The sequence below is a fragment of the Molothrus ater genome, chromosome 4, assembly GCF_012460135.2.
Source record: "Molothrus ater isolate BHLD 08-10-18 breed brown headed cowbird chromosome 4, BPBGC_Mater_1.1, whole genome shotgun sequence".
Classification (NCBI taxonomy): Eukaryota; Metazoa; Chordata; class Aves; order Passeriformes; family Icteridae; genus Molothrus; species Molothrus ater.
Genome location: NC_050481.2, coordinates 6,152,949 through 6,179,956, shown reverse-complemented (window position 1 = coordinate 6,179,956; position 27,008 = coordinate 6,152,949). Strand labels below are relative to the sequence as shown.

General features: G+C 38.8%; 1 protein-coding gene across 1 annotated transcript in view; it reads right to left on the bottom strand.

The window, feature by feature from the left end:
- Positions 1 to 27,008, bottom strand: part of PRDM5 (PR/SET domain 5) — a 58,290-nt gene that overhangs the window by 8,894 nt on the left and 22,388 nt on the right. The window contains 6 exon segments of the mRNA XM_036382607.1: positions 5,143 to 5,228; positions 16,809 to 16,902; positions 18,351 to 18,511; positions 19,544 to 19,637; positions 24,507 to 24,664; positions 25,900 to 25,984. Of these exon segments, the coding sequence (XP_036238500.1) occupies positions 5,143 to 5,228; positions 16,809 to 16,902; positions 18,351 to 18,511; positions 19,544 to 19,637; positions 24,507 to 24,664; positions 25,900 to 25,984 (678 nt within the window).

The following is a 27,008-nucleotide window of genomic DNA, read 5'->3' as shown; positions in this document are numbered from 1 at the left end:
TGTGAAAAAAATTCAAGGACTAACAAGATGCTCTCTTAGAACTAGAAAGTTTCTGCAGGTTACAGCAAATGGCTGACCCAGAGACAGAAGCCTACTTAAATTACTGACATAACATTGACACTGGAAGACAAAGGGTGATGAGAATTTACAGCTCTACAGAAATAGTAGGGATTTGAAACTTATAATATTAAGCCTCAATTAAAAATCACTTCACAAAAACATGTTGAAAAGCAAAATCCTTTAAAAAAATATTTCCGACAATTAGAGCAGGCCAAAAAATTTTCCTGTTAAAACAACTGTGAAATAATTCTGGCAGATTTAAACAAAATGTGACTTTTATTTGAAATTACTAATTTTTTTTTTAGAACAGGTCTCAATTAATTCAGTTTTAGGTGTATTTAAAAAATAATCTTTTTTGCAGTAAAATTTATAATTAAAACAAAAGCATGAATCTTCTCTGAAATGCCTGGCAGAAAAAAAACCTGCATTTCTTAAAAAGATCCAGTATGTGCAATTCATTGTGCTTTACCATATCATTAACTTCCAATTTTCCATGACAGTCCTGCCTATTTGCTGCCCATAAACTGAAAAGTTCTCATTTCTTTGCAGTTTTTTGAATTGCTGAGGTAACTTCTGACCCTAAAATTTAGTGAAGGAGGGTTTATTTAATCAGCCTTAATGAAAGCTCTATAGATGTTCACCTGCACCCAGAAAATAACAATATCAATATAGAAAAGGTACATTTTCACTCTATGAGGAAGGCATGATCATCAGTCAACATTACATAAAAAAGTGTAAAAACACAGGTGCAGTGGGATTCAAACCTTCCACATTCTATGTGCAAACACAGATTGCAGAAGCAAGGAAACCACAGCCCTGGCCAAGTCATCATCCTTGGGCAGATGGATGGGAACTCACCCCTATCTCACCAACAGGGAAATATAGATAAAATCCAAGATGGAAAAACCCCTCCAAATTAAGTCAACACATCATATTATTTCATTACTCACTGTCATGTGCCCAAAATTCTGTACTTAGTACACAAAGGAATCTTTTTTTGACAGTAGCATTCTATGGTGCTTCTAAAACACACAACAGTTTCTCAAACTTCAGGTTCAAATATTACCTGAGAAACACAGGAGAAGTGAAATTATGTCAATACTGCCCCTGCATTATTTCTCATTTACTACTATTTTAATACTCCTTAGGTTAAAAAAGAAGGGGCAGTGTAAAGTCCCAGATGAGTGCCTTGGAAAGGCTGTTTAACTCAGGACCTCTTCTTCTTCAGGGAACAAAACACTGTCTGCAAGAGTCCTCTACAGGAGACAGCCTCACTTTCACAGTCACCATGATTTATCCCTATTCCCATGAAATCCATAAATAAAACTCAAAATTATTTCAAGGCTGGTTAATTCCCACACATATTGTGGTTTAAACCTGTTTAAATATTAATGTGTTTTAAAATAGTAGGCACTTATGCATGAAACAAAAATTATACACTGAAATGTCTGTAATTTTTAAATTACCTCAGAAATGTACCTCATTTAAGCACAGGCTGGCAGCTTCCACCCACTGGAACTTAGATTTTTAAAGCAGTTATAAAAATTAAATCTATCTGTTATATGTAAATATGAAATATTCAAATCAAGTAATGAAAAGCCATTTTCAAACAGCTTCAACTCTTTCTGTTTTCCATCACTGAATCCAACTGTAATAAAATCACCATTCACAGAAGTAATGAAAACATCAATTCAATATGACAACAACTCTGGGCACCTATCAATGGCCATATTTCCAAGCATTAGCAATTCTATTGCTACAACATAGAATAATTTTTCCACATGTTTAAACTCAAACACTGCCACATTAAGTCAGGCCCTGAATAAAGCCTTAGGAAAGAGCTGAAGTTTCCTGCAGTGTGAGGGTTGGAAATGTGCATGTAACTCCCTCAAAGCTGATATGGTCTGTAAACTCATTTCATCAACCACTTCAATAAGTTCCTCATTTATGTTTTCCTAGGCTGTTCTATTTCTCCTTAAGGGAAAAAAACCCCAAACCCATCAAACCATAAAGCAAACCCATTCACTTTCACAGAAACAAATCAGTACTCAGGTGCCATTTTAATATCAGGTGGGTGGTGTTTTCTCCCCTGCCCTGGCCAGCAGGGGTTTGGCCTTACCTTCTCTGTTTACTCCAGAGCTGGAGCTGACACCTGTGGCCACCCAGGCTGTGCTCACTTTAGCAGCTGCCAGACCTTAATCAACTTTCTTCAATGATTTTTCCAGCAGCCTTCCCTGATCCCCAGCATCAGCTCTGGCATTTAAGCCCACTGGTAAAATACACTGAGATTTAATCTCTACTGTCTTCGGTGAATGCCACAATATTACTTTTAAGCTACTTTTCACAAACTTTCTGGACAAAAGACCGGATTTCTTTTTTTCAAGACATTTATAAATAAAAAAATTATCATTGCAGAAGGGTGCTATGATTGTGTTTATTTCCACATTGCTAGGCTCAGCTGATAGAAAAGTACTTTCAGTATTCATACATCTCGCTATTTAATTTCAACAATGATTTTGCATGCAAGAATCAATTTCAAATAAAATACATGTGTAGGAAAGGGTAAAAAAAGAAAGAGCAAACAACCTTACACCATTTTTAAAAGTCAAAACATGGGATGATTGAAATGAAAAATTTTAAGGGTGACTTGCTGGTTTTTCTAGTTCTTAGAAGTGACAGAAGGACCCAAACCTTTGGCAAACACAGTGCATTTTTTATTTCCTAATCTTTAGTTCATCTTTGTTTAAACAGCCTAGGACCACAGAACAAGTCCTGGTGCATTAGCATTGTGCTCAGGGGTCTCCAACTCTTTCTGCACAGGTTTCTCTCTTCCCTGGAGAAGTCTTGACACTGTGCAGTCAGAACACATCTCCTTCAGAGTCAGGATTCAGATCACAAGCCCTCACTTCAGGAAAGACACACCTGAACAGCTCAGCAGCTCTTTCCTCTGCTCAAGGGGGGTTGGTTTGGTTCTTGCACTCTGAATTCCTGACAAGCACCAATCTACTACTAAGATTAAATAAATCTTCACATTCTTGCCAAGACACAAATGCTGTCCTTCCCCATTTACCTCTCAGTATTGTTGCTCTCACATTTCCTTTCCTTCCCTTTCCAATTCCCTTCACCACTCTGTTCTTCCACATCAGCTGAAATACATATTTATTCCCTTGTACCTCCTCTAATATTAGTACAAGCTATTTACAAATACCTTGTACCAATATTTACTCACAGAACAATAAAAAAATAGCTTATTATCCTGTGGTACTCCAAGGATAATGTTCTGCAGAACAGACTCTGGCATAACTCCTTTTCCTGGCTTGAAAATCCATGGAAGTCAGTAATAAACATAGTTTTTATTAATAATTTCAACCCATTTTTTTCCTCCTCCTTTGATGTTTTATCTGTCCAGTTCTACTTAAATATTAAATAAGGTGAACTGGGAGAAAGAGGGGAAGTTGGGACATGCAAGATTATAGCAACAGACTTCAATTTAGAAATTAGTATTAATGTAAAAGTTGTCAGTACTGATTGTTGTTACTTCAAAGTAAAAAAAAAAAAAATTTCCATGGAGATAAATGAACATGTAATGGCAATCCAATATGAATGAGCCTCACTGTCAAGTTTTGGGATAGGAGCAGCATCACCACAAAAAGAACCAAAATCTAATCAAGTCTAAAAAACCATGTTTGGCCTGCACATTTTAATCCTACAGCATAGCTGTGGGGATGACCAGCAGTCTTCTTAGCACCTTCACACGCAAAAATAAAAAACCTGAAATGTGACCTTTGAGATGTAGGTGATCAATACATCTCAAGTATATGGAAACACTTAGATTACATTTGGTGTGCAATGAGTTCTCTGTACCTCTAAGGATTGTGTTTGGCCTCCATGGTACAGTAGAGCATTTCCTGAGACATTTTAAAACACATTTTATTATGTCTAAAGCCTGTTTAATTACAGTGCCTACATATATTAAAAAGAAATATCCACTCCCTAAAATTTATTTTCCTAACTCCTCCCTTTCCTATCAGCTAAAAAATGCTTAGAAGAAAACATCACTTGGTGTAAATCACTGTAGACTCTAAAAGCTTAATAATATTATTTTTCCTCTATTTTTCTTCTACAGAGGCTGGGGAGTGTTTGTTGTTTTTGCTCAAACTGTATGAAAAATCAGGAAAAAAAGTTGGATTTGGCACCGTTTCAGAGCTTGTTTAGCCCTCAGTCATGCAGAACTTAGATGGGTCATGAAATTTCTCCTGGTGCAAACACAGTTAAGAGGGGACAGTAACAACAGAAAATAATTTATAGCACTTCTTAAAGTGATTTAACAGCTGGAAAAAAAGGAGAAACAACTAACAACATGAAACTAGCCTGTTCCCAATGAACTACCAAGAGTATTGAACAAACTACTCACTACTTGTATAGTTTGGGGTACAAAAGCAACAACTTGATCAGGAGCTCAGAGTTAATATGCTCAAGACACACACATAACAGTAGAAATTTAAACAGTTTTTAATTTTACTTATTTAGAAAGCAATTCTGTGTGCCCACTTGCATATGGAGACTACTAAGTTAAATGTCACCCTTCCTATTTCCCAGTAGATGCAGAATTTTCTTGGTCTGGACTCAAAGCTTCACTGATCTCTATGAGCTCTAACAGCTCCCAGTTAAATAAAGCTATATAAAAATTGTCATCAGTTAATAAAGTACAGCCTCTAGAAAAGCTCACAATGACTGGACTGGATATTGAAATTTCAGTCACAGTGAAGCCTTTACAGAGCTGTTTACTCAATAAACAACATTAATTTATATCTATAAATAACCATGGGTTAAAGGAAGAGGTTAGTACAGCTATTATTTCAACGTAAAAGAAATTAAACACAGAAAAAAGAGAAGGTAATGGAGTTCTAATTAGAATTTGCAAGTTAATGACTTGAATCTTTGCCTCTTATTTTGATAGGCACAAAATACCTTGGTTGGCAGAGCCTAATCTCTACACAAACAGCAATTAATGACTTTTCAGCACAGGAGTCCCAGACAATCCTCAAGCAAGCATAAAACCTCCCCTTGCGTGGGACTTACCCTGGTGTGGGTGCGAATGTGCATCTTCAAGCCATCGTTCTTGCTGAAAGCTTTGTCACAGTAGGGACACTGGTAAGGACGCTCACCTGAGGGCAAGAGAAGCATCAGGACCCAGAAATGTGCCCTCAGAGGATGAAGGCCTTGCAGCACAGCTCTTTGTCAAACTGAACTGCTCTTCTCTTCAAAGAGCAGATTTAAACTTTAGAAAAATTAAAAATAATCCTGCCTGAGTGGGATGGAGTGCTGGATCAAAATATTCCTCTTGGCTGACTGATTTTGCACTACAATATATGAATACACACAGACAGCCTTGGGGGAAGTAAAACCAAAAAGAAAACACCTAATGCCCTTGCTCAAACCACATTCTACAGTGATTTACACGTGGTCACTTTTATGGTTAGGCAGTAACTGCTCCCAAATATTTTTTCTATTTCACATCTGGTCGTCATTAGAGGCCTCTGGGTGTCAGAATCCCAATGGAATATAAAATCCACTCTTCTATAATGCTGGATCTGTGTTAGAAGCTGGTTAATCAAAAGTTTCTGCAATATCTGTGTCCCAATTTATGACTGAAGGAGAAGCAGAACAATGTTAGCATCTCCCTTGCAGCACCCCATATCTGAAAGGTATTTGTTTAATGCTCCATTACACCGGTGTCATTTGGCATCCATTTTCCCAAACTCACATTAGTGTAATGTGGATACTGAGCTGTTCAGAGACAAACAGCAAAGAGTTTCTGAGCACCATCATTTGGAAGAAATGTACTTGAATTTTTAACTCTTCAGGCAATGCTCCAGTATCTGAGTGTACTGCCTCCTGTTCCTGTACACAACACTTTAAAAGCAAAGATCGGGCTGTTTCCATTACAAAAAAATGATAGAAAATTTTCTGTTAACAAAATGGATTTTCTTCTACACAACCATAATGCTGAAGGTGTCTTTTCAAATAAAGGTTTGTCACAAGTTAAGCAAAGCCTGTTTTATAAAAGTCGACGCACAGCTTTCTGCTCACAAAGATATTTCTGCATGCATAGATTTAACACAGACCAAATATCAAGCACTTATTAACACTCACACTCAATCTTCTAAAATAGGCAAGCAAGATTAACTCCATTTCACAGTTTAAAAAAACCCAAACCAGACTATTTCTCTGATAGACCAAAAATATTGACAAAGAGGCACTGCTGGACATGAAATCCCCATTTTCACACACTGTGTGGAAATTCAAGGGCACCTGAGGTGAGCTGATTATTTAGAGAAGAGGATGGCCACCCTCCCCTTATTTTGTAGAAAAATTATTTTGTTCTTTTGTCTTTTACTTCTGTATAGGGAACTGTGAATGTCAGAAGCACAAGAGTGGCCAGCGAGGCACTCGTAAACACAAATATTCTTCTCTCTTGAGTTCTGTTATCTCTCAGAAAGCTCAACTGTGTGAATTGGGGTTTTGGGGCTCTTTTTAGGACGATGACAACCTCTGTGTTAGAGCTGTATTTTCACTGAGCAGTTTGATATATGATCCTCTCTTCTCCTGACCCTCGATGCCTTTAATTCATGCCCCCGAAATTCAAATACTCCAACAGTTGTCAGTACTCAAATATTGAATTAATTCAGCTGACATTTTTATGTCTGGGGGCTTTTGAATGGAGAATTTAAAGCTTTCAGCAGTTTGTAAGCAGATGAGCGATGACAGGTAGGAGTTGTACCCTCCTCCCTCTCTCCCCCACCCTCACGTCTCTTTAGAGAGAAAGACTTTTGCCTTCAAAGGATGGGCTTGAGTTTGTCTGAAACAGATGAACAGTGTCCCTCTGAAATCAACCACGGGCACCATGGTGCTTGGTGAGCAAAGTCTCAGGAGCTTTCAGCAGATGCCAGCAGAGGGCAACAATGACTCCACATCACCTGACAAAGTCACACCTGAAAAAGTCGGGTTTTGGAGCTGCTGTTAAAAACTGTCCACTGTCAAAAATCTCCACTGCTCCAAAAATCGAGTTTACTGCCTAACACAGACTGCCAGCTCTGACTTGACATTCCAACTAGGAACCGTCTTGTTTTTCTAAATTATGCACTTGTGTCAAAAATTTCCAGTAAAACTACTTAAAAAATGTTCCTAAGTAATTTTACTGTTGCTCTTACTTTTTGTTATTTTCTTTCACCTTTGGAGCTTGCATGCTTAGAATTTATTCAAGTTCCCTGGTGCTGACACAAGCATCTACCCTGAGCATAAACATCTTTTAAACTTGTAACTTATCTGCTACCTCAATTTTGTAGGATTTTACAAAATTAACAATGGACCATTAAAATACATCTGTGCTAGCAACAACCAAGTTTCTTAGTATAAATTTCTTACTAACTGCTCTCTGCAAAGGGCCTCTGTTGTCTGTCTGACAAGTGAAGAAACTGCCCTCTGAAAATCCATCTTTTTTGCTATTTACTGTCTCAGGAGCCCTGGTAACTAACTTAGATTAAATATCTGGTCTTGTGGACAGCAGATCTGGCAAGATTATTGCAACTCTACATATTACCTTCTCTATCTCTGGTAAAAAATAACTTCCTTCCTTGTTTCTGAGCCAGCCTAGACAAATGTTACTCATGCTACCAGTCAGTTTCTCATCAGAATGATTCCACATTCAAGGAGATTATTGGGAAGCAGGTGTTCCCCAAGAGAAGTCTTACACACACTGTCCCACTCTAAGTCCTGTAAGACAAACAGGAACAGTTTAACTTCCTCTTATCCTGTTCTAAGCACATGGAATAAGATGGCAACAAAAGAAAAGACAGATTTGAGAAAATGAATGCTAGAAATATTCCTCCCACATGTGAGGGCTTGCTCAAGTGCAACATTTCATAGGAAACTACTGCCAGTGTCCACAAAGGAGAGGGGTTTGTGCTTGCACAAAGTTTAGAATTGTCACTGAGACAAACTGGAGAGCAAGGGCCATGTGATACAAGCTGCTGGGAAAATGACATTGTCCATCAGGGCTCTCACATCCATCTACAGCCAGACAAGGACTACCAAAACCCCATTATAAACACCGCAGTTATAAATTTCAGGTTGTGCACTAAAATTGTAGAGATTTCCAGATGCAAAACTCCTCTGATCAGAAAATGAATGGATCTCTACCAAAGAGTTACTAAGAACAGCAAATGAAATACCTGGCAAGCCATGAACCTCTATTTCTCTTGTTAACAAGGAGTTACTAAGAATTGAGGTGAAAGAAAGACTTCCCCTAGATAAACTACAATTTCTTCTTGGATTTGCTGCTAGAAGAACATTTATGAGATTTGTGGTAACACCAGATTAAGAGGGGGTGCACTTTAGGTGAAGTCAATGCCAATTAACAACTATGCCATTTGCACTCTGCATTTTTCTATAAACACATTTTTATATATAGTTATATGCATAAAACACAGAGTATTTTTATGTTTGGGTGTTTCTAAAATCTGTTTCCTAAACAAAGCTATTGCTTTTATTAAAATAACAGAACAGTGAAGCAAGTCAAATGTAACAAATGTTAAGTCCACCCCTGAGTTACAGCTGACTGTCAATGTCCCTGCTGTTCCAGAACAAACTGCCCAACACATTAATGGCACTTCTGTACAAATAACCCCAAATAAATAATCCTGGGATAAATTGCAGTGGATTTAGCATAATTCAAAGTCTAGACGTTCTACTTCCAGATTTTGTATGAACAAAAAAATCAGAGCTTTTAACATAATAAAAATAAATTTAACCTTAATACAAGGATTATGAAAAACAATTCCATGATTGAAAAACATATGGGATTTTGATCTGAAACCACGTCATGACAGAATGGACATATTTTTTTCTCCTCTCCATCTCTAGCTTGAGATCACAATACCTAGTGGACCTTAATGTAGCTTAAGAAGTTAAATACCAGATTCTGCCATTCTGGTTGGACTCAGGACAGCTTCCCATGAGACATCTGCAATCTGAGGTGCTCTAAGGCAGCATTTACACTGAGTTTAGCACACAGATCTCCCAAACTCAGACACAAAACAATTAAGAAGCAAATCTATGTATACATTAGTTTTTGAAGATTTCAAGATTTCAGTGGCTAGAACTAGACATTTAATAAGGACTTTGAGACACTTAATCAAACTGGTCACATGCACTGCTATCTTCATACTGTATTTTGCATTCCCTGGAGTCAGCTGAGCCACAAAAATAAAGCTGGTTCTCAAGTTAGGTGGAAACCTGATTAGAACTACCAATGTTACTGATTACTTCAGAATAATGACCTCAAATAAGATTAAGCAAATATGTACTTTACAGGTGAGAAATGCATTCCCATCCAATGAAAAAAATGAAAAAGGAAACATCCAACTGAGAAATAGCCCTAATGTGAAGAGCCCAGCAAACCAAAGAAACAGTCTCACTGTTCTTTCAAACCATACCCAGGCACTGATTTTATTTCATCTGTGAAATTTGCAATCCTGTTTACTGTCCCTGTTCCCCTGCAGCTTGCTTAGACACCCAAATATACGCAAATACAATTCTCAGGTATTCATGTTAGCCTTCAAGCAGGATTCCCTGGCTTGCTGTCTTTACTGGAACTCCATTGCTCAGTTAAGGAATGAAGAATTTGAATTATGCAGTGAAATTATCAAGGTGGGGTTTTTTTATAAACTTTTTAATACATCTCTGCTCCATTGGGGTATTCAGCATCAATGATTTTGATCAGCACTCATGAACATCAGAAGAGCTACAAAAAACTGCACTGAACATCAGATCATGTGCAGCATATGCAGCCTCAAGGAACTCCTCTGTTCAGTTTTCTTTATAAAAATGAATAAATATAATTACAGCCATGTGGTCCCTCAGACTGTTCCACAGACCATTTCCTACATTCTAGATATAGCTCCCTTTCAGATGGTGAACTACTAATTTTTTGGGATTAGACGATTGTTTCTTAAATAAAAATTGTTTTGTTTTTCTGTATAAATATATATATATGTGCATTATTTCAAAATATCAGCTTTCAGAACAGTTATAGCAAATTACAATCCTCTTTAAAGTCCTAACTCAAGCCTGGGGTAGGGGAGAGGGTTAGAAGGGAGCCTCTGCCATTGCCCAACTGCAGTGGAATGAGCAGAGTTCACCTGGGGAGGAATTTGGAGGCCATCTGGATCACACATTTAACACTCCTTACCAGATGATCCACAGGGCAGCCCAGAATGGGAATTTCAAGGGGGCTTTTTTAGTCAGAGATAATCTGGGGCGATGACAGCATTCAACAGCAAGTAAGGATGGGCAAAAGGTTAACGGATGTAACAAAATTATAATCTGTGACATCTGCTTCAGAACACTGCTCAGAGAGGGCACCTGACAGCTTCACACATTCATCCTCAGCTGCTCTTGCCCTTAAACAGTGTTCCCATTCAATTAACAACTTTGTGTCCTTAACTGAACATGACTCAGTTAATGCACTATGCAAATATGCACACACAAACACAAATAAACCTAAAACACACAGACCTGAGTTTCTCCCACGTGGAAGGGGACTTCATTAGGAATCAAAATTAAATTAAACAGGAATTCAGTGAACCCAGTGATTCCATCAGAACTTCAATGAGAAAATGTCAGGAAACCATTAATGGAGGAAATGGAGGAAAGGAAAGGAGGAGAGATTCAAAATTCACAAGTCCAGAAAATGTTCAGTACATTTCCCCACTTTGGTGTTGCAGTCCTGTGAGAAAACCAACACCTCTTTGAAATAATGAAGTTCCTCTCGTGTAGAGGTGGCAATTTTCTACATCCTGAGTAGCATCTTCAAAAGCATTTAATACCCTGCATCTCTCAGGCATTTCTGTCATTTTGACCAGGGATTCCAGGGAGGGAAAAGAACGGAAGAGTAATCAAGAAGCCTGGCCAACTGCAACAGTGAGCTGATTTCCTTATGACATCTGGACTAGTCTTGATCCGGCCTAGACAATAAAAAGTGATTTGGCCTGTGCAAAATCCTGGCCTGCCTCTTTTTTAGCCACTAAACACTCAAAATTTAGCACTTGAGAAGGTACAGAAGTCCCCACACAGGAACAGCTCTCTCATGCCAAGAGCTAAGTAACTTTGTGATCTGCAAGATAAAATCTTGAGGACCTCAGCTGAGACAAGACCCAGAAACACCAAAAGCACAGGTAATTTTATACTCATCATGGGCCAGATAAGGAAAGGGATAGGTCTGACTGCTCTGAGAACAGTCCTGTGCTCTGAGAAACACTCCTCAGGTATGGGGCAATTAGAGACATTTCTTACTTTATTTTAACCAACATTCAAATCTGGCAGACTCTGAAGACAAGAGATTAAATGCTTCTGTTTTTTCAGGTGGTTTGTTTCCTCACTGATGATGAATAACTCTGCGTATTTGTGAATGCTTTCTAACCAAACTCCAACACTCATTTTCCAGGCACCAGGGAGAACTAGAATTGGTTTCATGTAAATCAACAGTGTGCATTTCCCATCCACTAAAACAGTCACATATTTAATAAGAAAAAACCTCAAATCCTATTCTATCAAAGTAAGGATATTCTAAATACATTCTTATTTATCTAAGAAATATTTTTTCCTATTAGTTATCTCTTTCCAAGTATTTATTCATGCTTTAATTTTTGAGGTATAGAAGTAGTATTTTCACAGCTGAGGTGGTTTGTTTTCTGCAAAGTTTAGGGTTTATTCAAAGAATTCAGATTATTTCTAGTTAAGATCAGTAAAATGTTTGCCCTAGGTGGTCCACCAAAATTATCACGATATAATTGAGATTTTGGCTATTTGCCAATGAATAGGCTAAACGAATCATAAAGACTACTAAAAATCCTTACAAAATAAGAAGACTATCTGAAATCATGCAGTAAAGCATGAACTACCATTATTACTTACGTACAGCCTCTCATCAGTTCTACAGTGGTATCAAGCTTTTAAGTAATCTTAAGTAAGAAATAAAAACCAGACACAGCTTTAAAGAACAAACCAGTTCCATTCTTCGCAGCTATCGGTGGAATTAAACAATCTGATTTCTCCATGAATGGAAAATGTAACATCTATTACTCCAGTGAACCCAATGGTCAACTAAGTCATTTAAAGAACAGCATTAATCCATCACTAACTCATTTGATCTAAAAAGGTCTCATTCAAATCATCTACCCCTCCAAGGAACATTTCCTCTTTCATGGGTACAGACAACAAGAAGCTGACAGCTGCATGAAACTTTACAGGTATTTTTAAAGATTTAGCTGTTGTCTGGAGATGAAGAAGACAATGATGTATAAACTGAAAGGTTTAGAAATGCAGAACCTTACCTCTGAGGCCTTCTGCAAGCTCCTTTTTAAACTGGGTAGATAAAAGAGGGATCATTTATAAGTTATTAACAGAAAGAACCTATCTGTAGACATTTGCAAGCTGTCCACTGACTAGATACAGATACATTCTTTCACATACTTCATTGGCATATGAGAGGAAGTTCCTTCAAGCTTGACTTTTATCTTTTTTCCCATGTTAGAAAATATAAATTAACTGTAAGGTAATTTAGCAGAATATCTGCAGGAATGAGGATCCTGGCTGCACATTATTATGTACATGAACAAACAGTTGCTTGTTTAGCTATTAAACCTTTGGTGATATATTTTACACCATAATAAATAAAATTTATCCTGTACTTGAACTCACTACTTCCTTCAACTACTTTGAAGTCTTCTGCGTTCAGAGATGACTGAACTACTGTTAAAAACCAAAGATCTTTATTATTACGACTCCACTACTAATATTTTACTTGCCCAGGAATTTTGTCTTAGAAGTGCAAAATTTGAACTTAGACATTTATGTAGTTGGGACTAAGTAGGATTGTAAATACGCTCAAAAGCTTAGTTAAGTTGTAGAAATGGGACTACAAGGGCAAAATTAGGTGCATAACATCAGGCTCTCAGTGCAGGAGGCATTTCAAGAAGGCAATCAGCATCTCAAGTTATATATCTTTGAAAGCTTATAAAACAATCTCTTACATAAATTGAAAAATATTGTGTTAGCACAAAGGATAAAGAAGTCTGTGGTCCAAATGCTTTTTGCTGTTTTAATGTAATCTCCCAGTATTATCTTTTACTCATGCACATGGAAGTCAATTTTCAAAGAACCTTCTCAAGCCATGCTTAAAAAACCCACCTGCTTTTTGCACCTAGCAGAGCATGTAACATGTAAGAAAGACACACTACGTCACGGCTTTCAAATGACATAGAATTGAAAAACTCATCTTTTCAGAGAACATTTAGGACAGAATAAGGTATCTTACTGGCTTATTATCAGGACTTGGACTAACTGTGATGGTAAAACCAAAATAAGGTTAAAATATAACCTATATTTACACATCATTTTCTGGAAGACATTTATGGCCATTAGTTGTTCCTCATCAGTCTTTAAGTATCAGTAGGGAAAGAAAGGACAGAATTACATTTAAGTCCCTTAATTGTCCTAGCTCTAAAAGAAATTTACCTGCAAATATAAACCACTTCAGAACAACTTTCACTGCTGCACAGCTTGATGTGCTACATGCCGAGGATAGAAGGGATTAGGACACAACTAATTAGGAAGGCAACAGTATAAACAGCAGACAGATAAAATGTGTGTGTTTTTATACCCAAATCACACGGGCACACACAAATCCACACACACACCCCACAGCAATTAACACCTTTAAACAGATATGCATAAGGCAACTGAGAAGCTGCACAAACTGCAGCCAGAAACTGCTAACACTGGAAGTTGCTTAAAACTTCAGGGAAGCAATTAACCTCCCAGCCCTCGGGTTTCCAGCCCACGGAGCAGACCATAGGATTTCTTTTACAATTTATGAACAAGCCAAGGAATTTATATCACAGTCAAAGGATTCTTTTGCTGAATTAACCCCAGCTCCCTGTGACCCTAAGAAGTCATAAACCAACAGGATACAGGAGAGGGAGAATGTGCTCTAGTGTTTCAGCTGACCTGCAGAGCGCTGTCTGTGTCATGCCAAGGCTGAAACTCAGATGATGAATTACAGAGCAACACTCCAGGTTCAGAGGCAAAGATCACCCCCTTCCCTCTGTACACGCACATGCAGACATGTTCACTCACCCCAAACCAGCTCAGTTGCTGCTAAAGGCCAAGTGCTGTTTGGGCTCATTTACAGAGTCTTACTCTAACACAGAAGAGGGAAGAAAATTGCTTATCCAGGAAGCGTGCATGTCTGTGTGGAACAACATTTAAGAGCACATGCTGCATATTAAATAAAAGACAAAACCCCACTGAGCTTCTCTTTCTGTATATGGATTATTAAGCATAAAAAAAATACAACTCCAAAGCAGAACCAGAGAGGTACCCTAGAACCTCAGCTTCTGTAAAGAATAACTTCACAGACATAAGGAGGAGAAAAAGTGATGTACAACGCTCTTTAAAATAACCTCTACCTGAATTTGTTTTGTAAACACAGAACAAAACCTCTCACACAAAGTAGACAATTAAACAAAGTCTAGCTGAGCACAGAAAGATAATGGGATAATACAAATGTCTGGACACAGGCCTCAAACCTCATCACCTGTAACCACTAAGACAAAAGGTCTTTGCAATGTTTACATTTATGGTGGACTGCTTAGTTGCACCAAAAGCTCAAGGCTTATTCAGAAGGCTGAATCATCTCCTGAAAACAGACAGTGGCTGCTTAGAATGAAAAATGATACTTTCAAGTTTGACCAAAGAGAAAAAGGATGACACGGTTTTGAAATTATCAATTCAAATCCAAAGAATTTAACAGACACCAATACCAATCCACCGCAACATTTAGAAACCAAATATTCATCTCTGAATAAATTAAGTTCGTGGCTCCTCTATCCGATGAACTGAAGATTTCTTACTGCTCAGAATTTCCCTGAAAAGTTATCAAGAACTTTCACAGTGTAGGGAACTTAAGAGTGCAACTTTTTTTTTGCCCTGCTTGCAGATGACCTGGATTTTCTTCAGCAGCTCCCCTTACGTTCTTTGGGAGTGATGCAAGGTATTCCTCAGAAAGCCTCAGAGAAATCCCTCAGGCTCACTGAGCACTGGACAACAATTTCCTCTCGCGATCAGTGTGCTTGTGTTATGACCAAGAACAACATGGCTGAAGCCTTCAGGTACAGCACCTAACAAAATCATCTCTCCAGATTTGCAACAAGAATCCAACGACGGCGTTTTCTCACTCAACCCTACATGAGGAATTTTGCAATGTAATAAAAATATTCTTTTTAAACCTACAGTCATAACTTAGGAGCAACCTCCCCCCAGCCCGTTATTCATCAGGATAGTCAAAAATTGGCCAGGAATCGTAACAGTGTGACAAAAATAACCATAAACATCCATTTTGGCTAATTCTCACAGTAAAGGATGCAAACCACCAAAAATGTAACTGACACTGGACTAGCAACAAGACTGGAAGAGGAACAAATCAGAGTTTGTCTCTCACGTCATTATAAATGAATTTAGCACAGCATTTTTCCTGTAGTAGTAACTGTACAATGACTGCTTCTAGCTTCTCAGGTAAAAAAAAAAAAAGAGGCCTTGAAAGTTTCCCACCTGCACCATTATTCATTCATAAATTGTTTCCACATTCCATATTGCTCTAATTCCAACCTGTATCATCTCCTGGCAAGGCAGTTCTCCCCCTGCACTTAATTTACAAAGGTACTAGAAATCTTCCGTGCCTTTCTGCTTGAACTAAGTTCAAAATATCACAGCCTCCTATAACAGAGGTTACAGATTTTGCAGGGCTCTATACTCAGGGTTAGAGGTCCCTGGTGTGTGGTTTCACAAAACTCACTGTTGTCATTACATTGCAAGGGCTCCATATTGCTAGAGTTTGGTACCTCCTTGATGTTTCTCACAGGCAGCTCCTCTAAGCACTGACTCTTCCTTCTTCTCACAGCAGCCAAGTGACTCCAGTTCCCCTCAACCAACCAATCCACTCTTTTATAACACTCTTCTTATTACTGGCTACAGCTGTGGCCTGTTAAAGTCAGGCCTGCTCCTAATCTTTAGTAATTGGCTCAGCTGCAACTTCTTAAGTGGTAAAATTACCTTCTATACTACCTTTATTTTCTTATATTGTATCCCTCTACACTCACATTAGTCCAACTCCTAAATTTTGGAAAATCTGCCTGAGAGAGCTGAAATCTAACTGGTAGCAGCACACATGTGAAAAGCATTTTTACTTGGACACCTGCAGAGCATTCTCCCAAGAGCCATCTACACGATGAGCTTGAAAAACTGGGGCTTTCTGCTCCATTCAAACTGATGGGTAACATCAGCAAGCAGCACACAAAAATTACTGCCATCTCCCTGCAAACCAAACTTGGTTATGCAGAGGTAAGGAAATGTCATGCCAAAGGCAAATCTACACCATTTTATGTTGTAAACAAATTATCACAAAGAAACCTCTTTCAGCCACCTGATGCCACTTATCTGAATGAAAGTGTAAACTTGCAAAATGAAACCTGACAACAGTTTTTACACATTAAGCAGGTAAAATGTTTGACAAAGATGCTGTGTTAAGCCTACATGTAAATTTGCCTGTTTGTAGATAGAAAAATTGTGGACATAGAGATATCTTGTTACAGATTTAGAAAATCTTGTCTGTTCATCATAATAAATACCTGTATGGCTTCGAATGTGAACTCTCAGTGTTCCATTGCTTGCAAACTTCTGTCCACAATACGGGCAAATCTTTTCTTTTTCTCCTGTGTGAGTCTACATGGGGAGGAAAAAGACAAGAATGACTGTTCAGCATTAAATAAAACAGTGAAATATGGAATATTTAATTGTATTGACACTGACTGCTGTTACCTCTATTATATATTTTACCATCACACCAGGCAAAGATTCTAATTAGCTCTAGGTTTTAAAGAATTGATCACAAAAAGAACATTGTAACTATCACCAGCATTAAATCACTGAGTTTGTCTTTTGAAATCAAGCTTTTAAGGCTGGAGGGCCTCACTGATACAAGAAGAATTATTTCAGAATAGAAAAAAAAGCATTACAAACTCTCCCACTGAACCTGTGTGGTCAATGGCAAGATCACCTTGAAATCAATTACACACAAGGTCACCATCATTTTTCACACTGTACTTTCAACACACAACTCTGAACTGAAGATTTATCAGTCTATTGAAATTAATTTTCCTTATAACTGTGCCTGTTCTTTTAGTAGAGAATTTCTGATGACTTGATTTAGAAGTGTTAATTTAAATGAGATAGCAAAGATAACACATTCAATTATATGAGCAGCTAACTATTTTGGTCTCCAGCTAGCACATGACCCTCTTCAGATCGGGAAATTAATCCTTATGTTGATGAAAAGACGCCATAATGACACAAAATTCTTCATTACATCATAAAAAACCTTTCTCACATAGTACATTTTATGCTGCAGCTGAAGCAAGAGTAAATGAGAGCTCATTTCAATACTGGATGGACTCGCACTGTTTTCATTCCCTGACATTAAAGATATGAATGCTCAACTCCTCTTGGTTAGGATACAGTTATTTGGAGATCATTTGTATCTCTTCCAGCAACATTGGGACACACCAGACAGACAGCTACTAATTCGTTCCAAACACCTAAATACCAAAAGGATTTCTGGGAGCAATACAGTACAACTACAAGGCTCACAAACACAGCCAGTCCTGGTCTGACAGGAACACAAAGCAAAAGCAATTCTGATTTTAGACAAATGTAAAAGAGCACATCCTATATGGCAAGCAATACATGCATGACCTTTTTAAACAAATTCTCACAATCTGAATTAGGTGGCAACACCTTAACTAACTTTTCTCAGCTGATTTTTCTTGATTCAATTATTTTCTTTGCATTTCTTCCCCATAACATCAATCTTACCTCAGGCCAAACTAGTGAGCAAGCCTCCTCCTGAAGCTTACCCCAATTCCATGGCAAATTTTGGTGGAAATGAGCAGTGCAGCCAAGCCCATCCTGCCACACACGATGCTGGAGCACCTACACTGAATTTAGACACAAGCACCAGCTGTAGATTCAGCTGGGCACCAATAACCTGCAATCAGCATTTTAGGGTAAAGACAATCTACTGAAAAGCCAGAAAGGCAGAAGCAGCTCTAGGGGTTCTACACTGAATAACAACCTTAAGAACACACAAGAAATGATCAGTTGATTCTACTCACTTTCTTATGGCTCTTCAGGACTGAGGGTGTCACAAAAGCTTTGTCACACAGGTCACACTTGTATTTCTTATGTCCATCATGTACAACTTGAATATGAACATTTAATGTGTCCTTTCTTTTGAAAGTGGCATCACAATGATCACACTTGAAGGTCCTCTCACCTAAAAAAGAGAAAAACAGATCTTCCTCAGCTACCATCCTCTCAAAAAGAAAGTCACAGCACATGTTTTTAGAGAAGCCTTCAGCAAAGACTACAATTCTGCACACCGTGAATATTTTGGATATTCTGGAAATGCTTGTTCATTAGAATGCACATTACTGAACAGGTTTTTACTATTTTCCTTCTCCATTTTTAACATTTAACATTGGGAAAAACATTTATGACATTCAACACTTTAAAAAATTGCACAAGCTTTGAAAGATAATCGTAAAAGAACAAACTGAACATGCCAATCCAATAATTCATCTAACAGAAACACTGTTATGCAGGATTAAAAAAGGAAAGATGTGAGGTTTTCTCAGTTATGCCAGTGTGAATATTCCCCCAAACAAAGTACTGTCTTCGAAGCTACAAGGATTTTAGATCATGAACACTCTCTAAAATCTAAACTGTTGATTTTCAAAGGTTTGAATGATAGTCTGTAAGTATTAAAGATGGAGAAAATTCCACCAAAAATAAATCATAACACAGTCAACTAAAAAAAAAAGGACAGAATGCCAAGAAAAGCTACTCATGAGCGAAAATGGCCACAGTATTTCTCTGAGCTGCTCCAGTTCTGTGCCAGAGGCAGCAAACATGAGCCTGGGCTGGCACAGGAGAGACAATCTCAGCGTCAAGCTCTAAACTGGATTTCCTACAAAAGCTGACCAAGTCACCAACTTATCTCTGTTTCCATTTGTCCTTTCTTAAAATGTAGGTAACACTATCACACTTAATGCAGAAATAAATTTCTTGCCATCAGACCTCAAAACATTGCTGGATTTTCTACAGCATATTTGGATTTGCATTTAAGTGCATCTGAAGGCAAGATTTGAATTTGGCTCTGAATTTTTTAAGTCCCTGGATACAGAGTTGAGTCCTAGCACCAATTTAACACAGCAAGTTGTATATTGCAGCAAGGTGCCACATGTTTGCTTTTGTCAGTCACATATGAGAATGGAGAAAGCTGTTTTTCCTCTGACTTTGCCCTTACTGTTATGGATTAACAGATGTCTTTGTAGAGAGAAGGGGGTTCGGAACAAGGCTTTGCATTCCTCACACTGGAACGGTCTCTCTTCAGAATGGGTCTGTGGATGAAAGACAACATGTCAGAGGAAAGGCTCATGGTAATCCATCATTGCAGTAACTGCAGTTCATTTTCTAGATGGGACTCAGGAGGGGATATCACAATTGGAAGCACCAGGGGATGAAGAAGTAAAATAATCATTCTGCCTTTATTCAGGATCCTGAAAGCCAGCACAGCAGTTACTCAGTAACTGCGCCATTCGGGTCCTCACAAGTGTCACATGAGGTGTGCACATAAACAGAAACAAAAACACAGAATAACCAGAGGAAAAAACTACAAGCTCAGCTGCATTGCTTCAGCTGCACTAACACTGGCCTGGAATACTTATTAATATGAGTAAATCCTTTGAAGTTGTCCGCACACAAACCTCTTTCTTTTCATTACAGTTTTAAGGGAAAACCAATCCGATTTTCAAGAGGACACCTAAAATTTGGCAAAGAAAATTCCTCAAATCGTGACACTACTCTTATATATAGATACAGCTTCTTTTATTTAAAAAAATAGCAAACAACAAAAAACACCAGAAAAAAAACCAAAGCCATGGAAGCAACAGTACCGAGATTTTTGTTGGCTGTAGAAAAAGTCATTGTAGCTGAAAAACAGCCTCAAAGCTATGAATAAAATAAAAGGCTAAGCTTGGATGAATCTCCTAGACTGCAGAATTGATGAAGGAAACTTCTTTTCTGAAGACAAGAAAATCTTGGGAAACATCCAGCTTTATTTTACTTTTATAAATTCCAAAGCACTTTCCCTGTTTCCTAGTGTTTTTAACAGCTGTCCCACTGTAGATAGTAAGTTGTACTGATTAATTTACTATCTACCCAATTTCCTACTATTTTTTGCAAAGGAAAGCAGGTTTTTAAAGCATCAGCGTCCAAATACTTTATTAGCTCACAAGAACCTTATTACAAGCTGGAGTGCCCAGAGGAAAAGAGGATGGACAGTAAGTGTTTTATAATATGCAGGAAATTAGGTAAATGAGTTAATCTGGTAGACTAAGGGCAAATATTAGCATAGTACATATTTATATAATCCATTTCTGCTATCCAGAATCCATGCAACTGTTATTCTACCCCTTCACCTGGGGGAAAAAAGGGGGGCTCTGAGGAGACAGCAAAATTCTCGAGAGGCTGGCTGATGGCCTTGAACCCAGTTTGATTTTAACACCAATGTCCTCTCACACACAGCACCAAAACCTGAACGTCCTGCAATGGTACAGAGAGGCCTTGGGCTCAAAATCAATTCCTTGAGCTCAGCCTAAGTCATTGAAAGCAAAAAGGCTGCTGGAAGACCATCACAGGTGTGGAATATATCTCATGTTCCAGCCCAGACACTCCAGCAGGTTGGCATTAGCTGGCACCCTGCTCAGCCCCCCTGGCAGTGAGGCCAAGGATTGACAGGACATGAAGAGACTGAACTGCCTTCTCACCTCAACAGGGGGTTCCTCCAGAACAGGCTTGGGACACATGGACGAGACACTGTGGGGAAGCTCGCAGTGCTGCTGCCTGTGCTGTACCTGTTCTGTGGATAAATAGAAGGGTTCAGTCTCCAGAGCTGTCAATCTGGCACCTTTCACGAGCGCAAACGTCATGCTGCTTTTTAAAAAATGCCCTGCTCTGGAACACTGACCACCTGAGTGACAGTTCTGTACAAATCACTGGGCTCCTCAGAACTCCTCCTTAGCATCTCCTTTATACTCTCCTCACCTTTTGATCAAAATACACAGATTGATCTGCACGTCTTAACTTCCCTACAAAGGAAAATCACCTAACTAGGCATACCCACATGCAAGGGTACACAGATCATCCCAGTAACTGAGGATGGGCTCTCACGCAGCATTTCATGGCAGCCTTTCCTACCACAGCATCTGTGGAGGCTTAAGCCCAGCCCAAGGCTACTTATTCCCAACAGATCAACTGATGGAATACAGTTGTTTCAAATCATTATGCTCCCCAGGACCAAACAACCCTGGATTAGCCATAAACCCTTTAAAATCCTGCGTCTGATGACCTATTTCTGCCGACTGTCATGTCCTCATATTTTGTTCTCTGAACTCATCCTCTGTACACGGCAACAAAGGAACAGATGGAGCAAAACCACCTCCTGTATGGAGGTAATCTGCATTACATGGCTCAGAACATGCACCCTCATCCAGTCTAACCTGCATCAAAGGTGACCACTTTCATCTGCAGCACAATCCCTTTTTGCCTCCTCATTTCAGATACTGCTCTCTTGCCTTGTCACAGAAATGGAACTGTATTTAAGTCACATCATTTAAGATCATTCAAGTCACAGCCTGAGCTTTCACAGAGGACATCTGAGCTGGTTCCATACCCCAGGACACTTCCCAGCCTGGACACCTCCAAGGAAGTGGCAAAGCCAGCTTGCACGTGCACCTATGCAGAGCAGTGCAGCACCTGCTTGCAGGAGCAGCAGATCACAGAGGTACCACAGTTCCTGCCTCACATGTGCAGCTCTAAGAGCATAACAAGTGCTAAGTTCAGGCTCCCATGCCAGTGCTCCACTGAACAGAGCAGACAGGCTTCTGGCAACTCCACTGCATCTCCCAGTGAAATCCTCTGAAATGAGAGGAACTAATCTCCTCCTGCACTTTTGAAATGACCCAACAGACATCCACATCTGAAAGACGTTTAAAAACACATGTTGTGGGAGCCATTTTTATTCTGAGACTTCCAACATGAAATCAAGTTAACCTCCCCCCCCCCACACACCCCAGGAATTACAGAAACAAAAGCAACAAGTTTCCATCTAAAACACAAATCAAGAATTCCAAGGCACAAAATGTATCTGGACTCTCTTATATATAAAAAGGATGCAAGCCAGCTGCAAAATCCAAAGGTTTTTTAAGCATGTTGCTATCAAATTTAAAGGTATGTTTTCTATTAAATGCTGTTGATTTAAGTGGTTTTAACTCCTATACCCATCATTCCTACTACAGGTATCTATGCTCCCTGCTACTAGCCCAGTAACTTAATCCTGAAACTCAGAAAAGGACCCTGAAATTATTTAGAATTCAATTCTCTTCCTCCAAAAGAAAACAAAGCTAGGAACCTTCATCTTACAGGAAACACACATCTAAAAATCATTATAAACATAAGCTGAATACATAGAAGTATAATACACAAGAAAGTTTTACATTTACACTGTTCCTGGATCAGCATTCCTGTGAACAAGCAAGAGAACCACTGTCTCTTTCCCTAGGCACAGCCTTCCCAAAATCATGGCACTCTAAACTATTTCAGCCTTCCAAACCACCACATCTTGGAGTTGTATGGTACAACTGGCTTTTGTACACATACACCCAGACTCTCCTCTGCTGCCTGCTCCCTCTCCTCCTGCTGTTTCCTCAACGGAGAGAGGTGTGCCTAAAAAAGCAACTCAGGCCATCCATGTAAGTCTCCTGCCTCTCCTGTTCACCTCCTCACTCAGCAAGTGGATTTAGAGACCTACACGTGGATGGGTGAACAGTCACAGCTGTTTGGGTAATCTTTATGCAAACACAGGAACAAGTTTCTCTCAATATAGAGCAGAGTTGATTTACAGCCAGTATTAGGTGCAAACAGGTCCAGGAAACAAGCATTCCAAAATGCTTTAAGGAATTCCATCAAAATTTCGTACCCACTAAAGCTGTCTAAATTTTAATATTTTTCCTATTAAGTGGAACCTCTAATCCTTGTTTATGCTGGTGGTACTGCTGCTTTAAACACAGAATTGGGTCAAAGTGTTTACTCCTTCATACTTAATCCTGAAGTCCATTTTCAACCCAAACTCCCTGCCAGTCATCAATGGCTAGCTAACATCAGGAAGCATGTAAAAAGTATTCATTTAAAATATAGACCTATCTGTCTAGGTAATATTTTATGCATTTTTCTTAGAGTATATCCAATCTGCAAGGTTCTGTTGAATTTCCTTAAAGTCTAGACCATAAAATATAATGAATGGGAGATAATCTTGTCCTTCAGCAGCCTGCTGCATGCTTTCTTGTTTTAGACAGTCATCACCATTTCATCCTGTGACAGGCATTATTATTATTGCTCTTACATGATTTATGGCTGCAAGTGCAAGAGATGGTGCAAAGATCCTGTGCCAAATTCCCAGATGGAATATAACATGAGCCACACTGCGAAAGGCTTGGAGGTATGGCTATATCAGGGTTTTTCTTTTTTCTTTTTACAGTCTTGTAATTCTGAAACAGCAGTCCTGGATAGAGCCTTGCCATGAGAAATGGCAAACCCAGGTTAAAACTAATGACAGGCATTACAGAAATTAAGCCAAGCAGATTTGAGCTTCAACACAGGCAGAACATCCCTTTGTGAGTCTATTTTTCAGGTAACATTTCTTCTGATGTTGTTTAAATATGTGAACACTGCACCAAGTTCAAATTTAGTGTAGTTTGAAAGCATCTGCTGCTAAGTCCAACAATGACTGCAAGAGGACTACACATAGTTTTATTCAATTACACTACTAAAAAAAAAGTATTTGAAGACATCTTTAAATCAGTGACATTAACTTGGTAATCTAGTACTTAAAAAAAAAAAGAACAAAAAACCACAACCAAAGCAAAGCAAAAAATTAAAAACAAAACAAAAAAAGTCAAAATGGGATTTATTTGATGCTTTTAACCAAGCAACTATGCTTTACTTCTCCTTATTTAACTTTTTTGTTTACTAAAATTGGTTCAGCCTTTTGAAATTTTGGATATAACAAAGAACACTAAAACTACATTCTCCAATACTTTAATCCCATGTTTATAAGCATGGCAGAGCTTAACGATGAACCACTTAAAAGAAAAAAAATCTGCAAATCTGAGGCTGGCAGACCTGTAAACAACAACAGCAGAGTGCTTTACCTTCTTGTGATTCTTGTAAACATTTCTGTGGGCAAATCCCTTTCCACAAAGCTTGCATTTATAAGGTTTATCTTCACTGTGTATTATTTTGTGTGCAGTCACTTGATCAAGTCGTTTGAAGGACTTATTGCAAACCTCGCAGGTGTAGGGGCGTTTTTCTGCAGAAAATGAGTGGGGGACATTTAATCTCCTGTTTATACAGGGGGAGAAGATGAAAGGCAGAGACAGTCATCTCCTCAGAGAGATTTCTGCAATTAAGTCAACCCAATTAAGATTAAACCAATTAGAAAGACACCTAATGCCCTTTATGTTAGACAGTTAAGTCACTTCACAAAAGATGAGCCATGGTGTATCTCAAGAAATTGGCACATTCTTTGCAATACTCATTGCTAAAACTAAACTCTGATTAATTAGCTTAAATCAAAAGAGAATGACTTCAAAGAGGAAAACTGTGTTTCCAGATTACAAATGTGAAAGAGGCCATGACAGTTTAAATGTTTTAAAACTTAATTAACAATATACATATTAGCTTCCAAACCCAAAAGTTCCTACGCAAAAAGCCTTTATGCTTCAACTGGTGACTGCAACTTAACTGCACTAATGCTCATCCAAAAGTGTCAATAGAAAGCCAGGAGCCTCTGAGATACAGATTATGTTACAAGAAATGAGATTTTGCTGTGGACTGATACCAAGAAAACAGTTCAACTCTAAGCCTGTGCAGCTGTAAAAATCTGCATTTGTTTAAATGCTAATGCATTTGACAGAACAATGTTTGGGTTTCCATTGTGTTGCTTGATGTTTCTAATCACTGGTGAGGGACACAGAAAACGCTGGATTTGCAGTGGGCAGATATCCTGGCAGAGCCACCTTGTGCCACACTGCCAAACCCAAAGATAGGACACTCCCTGCGGGCACAAGGGAACCTTTGTGGGTGGTCTGTGGATGAGCTGCTCTCCTCTGACCAGAAGCTACGAGCCCACTAACACATACACAGATAAACAGGAAAACACAGTGAGTAGCACAGATCACTGACAGCACACTCAGCTCCCAGCCTCTTCTCCTCAGCAGAAAACCTCAGGCACTGGTTTTTCACCTCCTCTCTCTGCCATGTAGCAACCTTTTGCCCCACTCCAGCTCACTGACCTCATCTAGTCCAGCTAGCAAGACAAAACAGCTTGAGACAAAGCAGCAGTAGGAAGAGGACTACACCACATCACTTGGAATTTTGGAAGGCTTGGGAAGGCTGCCTTAGACAGTTTCCTTGGAACCTGAGATTGACTTAGATAGCAGAGATTTCATGAAGCCTTCCATAAGAAACTAATCCAGGTAAAACTGCACATAGATGAAATAGATATTCATGTATTTCAGAGCTCTGTGCATTTCTGTACATTACCTGAATGAGTTATCATGTGGCGCTTCAGCTGGTTCGCCGAAATGAATTTCTTGTCACATTCTTGACACTCAAAGATCTCATGGACCTGCAAAATGTTTTATGATAATTAAATGTGTGTCTAAAACAAGACCATACCTCTTACACAGATATAAATACTCTAACAGAATGGAGCTACTTCTTAGCCAGTGGATATACTAATACTCCAGAATATTCTGTGATTTCACCCTTGCTTGTCTCTTGCTGAAAAACATCATCTCCCAAAAAGTAAAAATTCCTAACTGCCAACAAAAAAATCATCATTACAACTATACTGCAAGTTTGTATAACCTGTGTTTCTATCTACCAGATCCATTCAAAATTTATTAGGAAAGCATTAAAGAACCAAGCAGACTAACTTGTCAGGACATCTTCTTCTAGTCAAGATACATGTAAAAATAACACAGAAACCACTTCATAGCTTCTGTCAGAATTTTAAAAAACAAGTACTATCACACTCTTGCAGGACTGTTTCTCTCAAAGGCTTTTAGAGGCCAGACAGTGGAGGGGCAGCATTGTCTCAAACTACAAATGCAGTATTTTCAACATCACAGACCATTACAGCATTTAGGACTAAATGCTGGAGAAACAGGAGGCAGCTGACTGGTAAATAAGAAATAACAATTGGCCAGTAGAATAAAACACTGTTCAGTGTTAAACAAAAAGGTCAGAAATTAACCCAAAAGAGATGCTTGGAAGTGGCAGATAAAAAAAAGGGGGGTCAGGGGTTGGAAAGCAAAGAAGATTATTAAGTGTGACTCTACTCACGCCAATTTTGCAGCAAGTCCAGCTCTACAAAGTTTAACAAGTTGAGAGACTCAAGGGCTCTTCATACACACTCTCAAACTCTGACCAAAGTAGGATCTTGATGGTGGAGTTACAACTGACACCGAAGGAGGTCTCAAGCATCAGCACTTCACTGATTTTCCAGCCCAGCCTTTTATCCCCTCCTGTTGATGCCCTGCACCTGTGTGCCCTCTGCTCCCTTTGGTGCTTGGTCAGTGCCCCTGGGCACTCCTTACCTTCAATGCTGCTCACACCTGCATCCCACTGGGAATGAGGCTCAGCTGCAG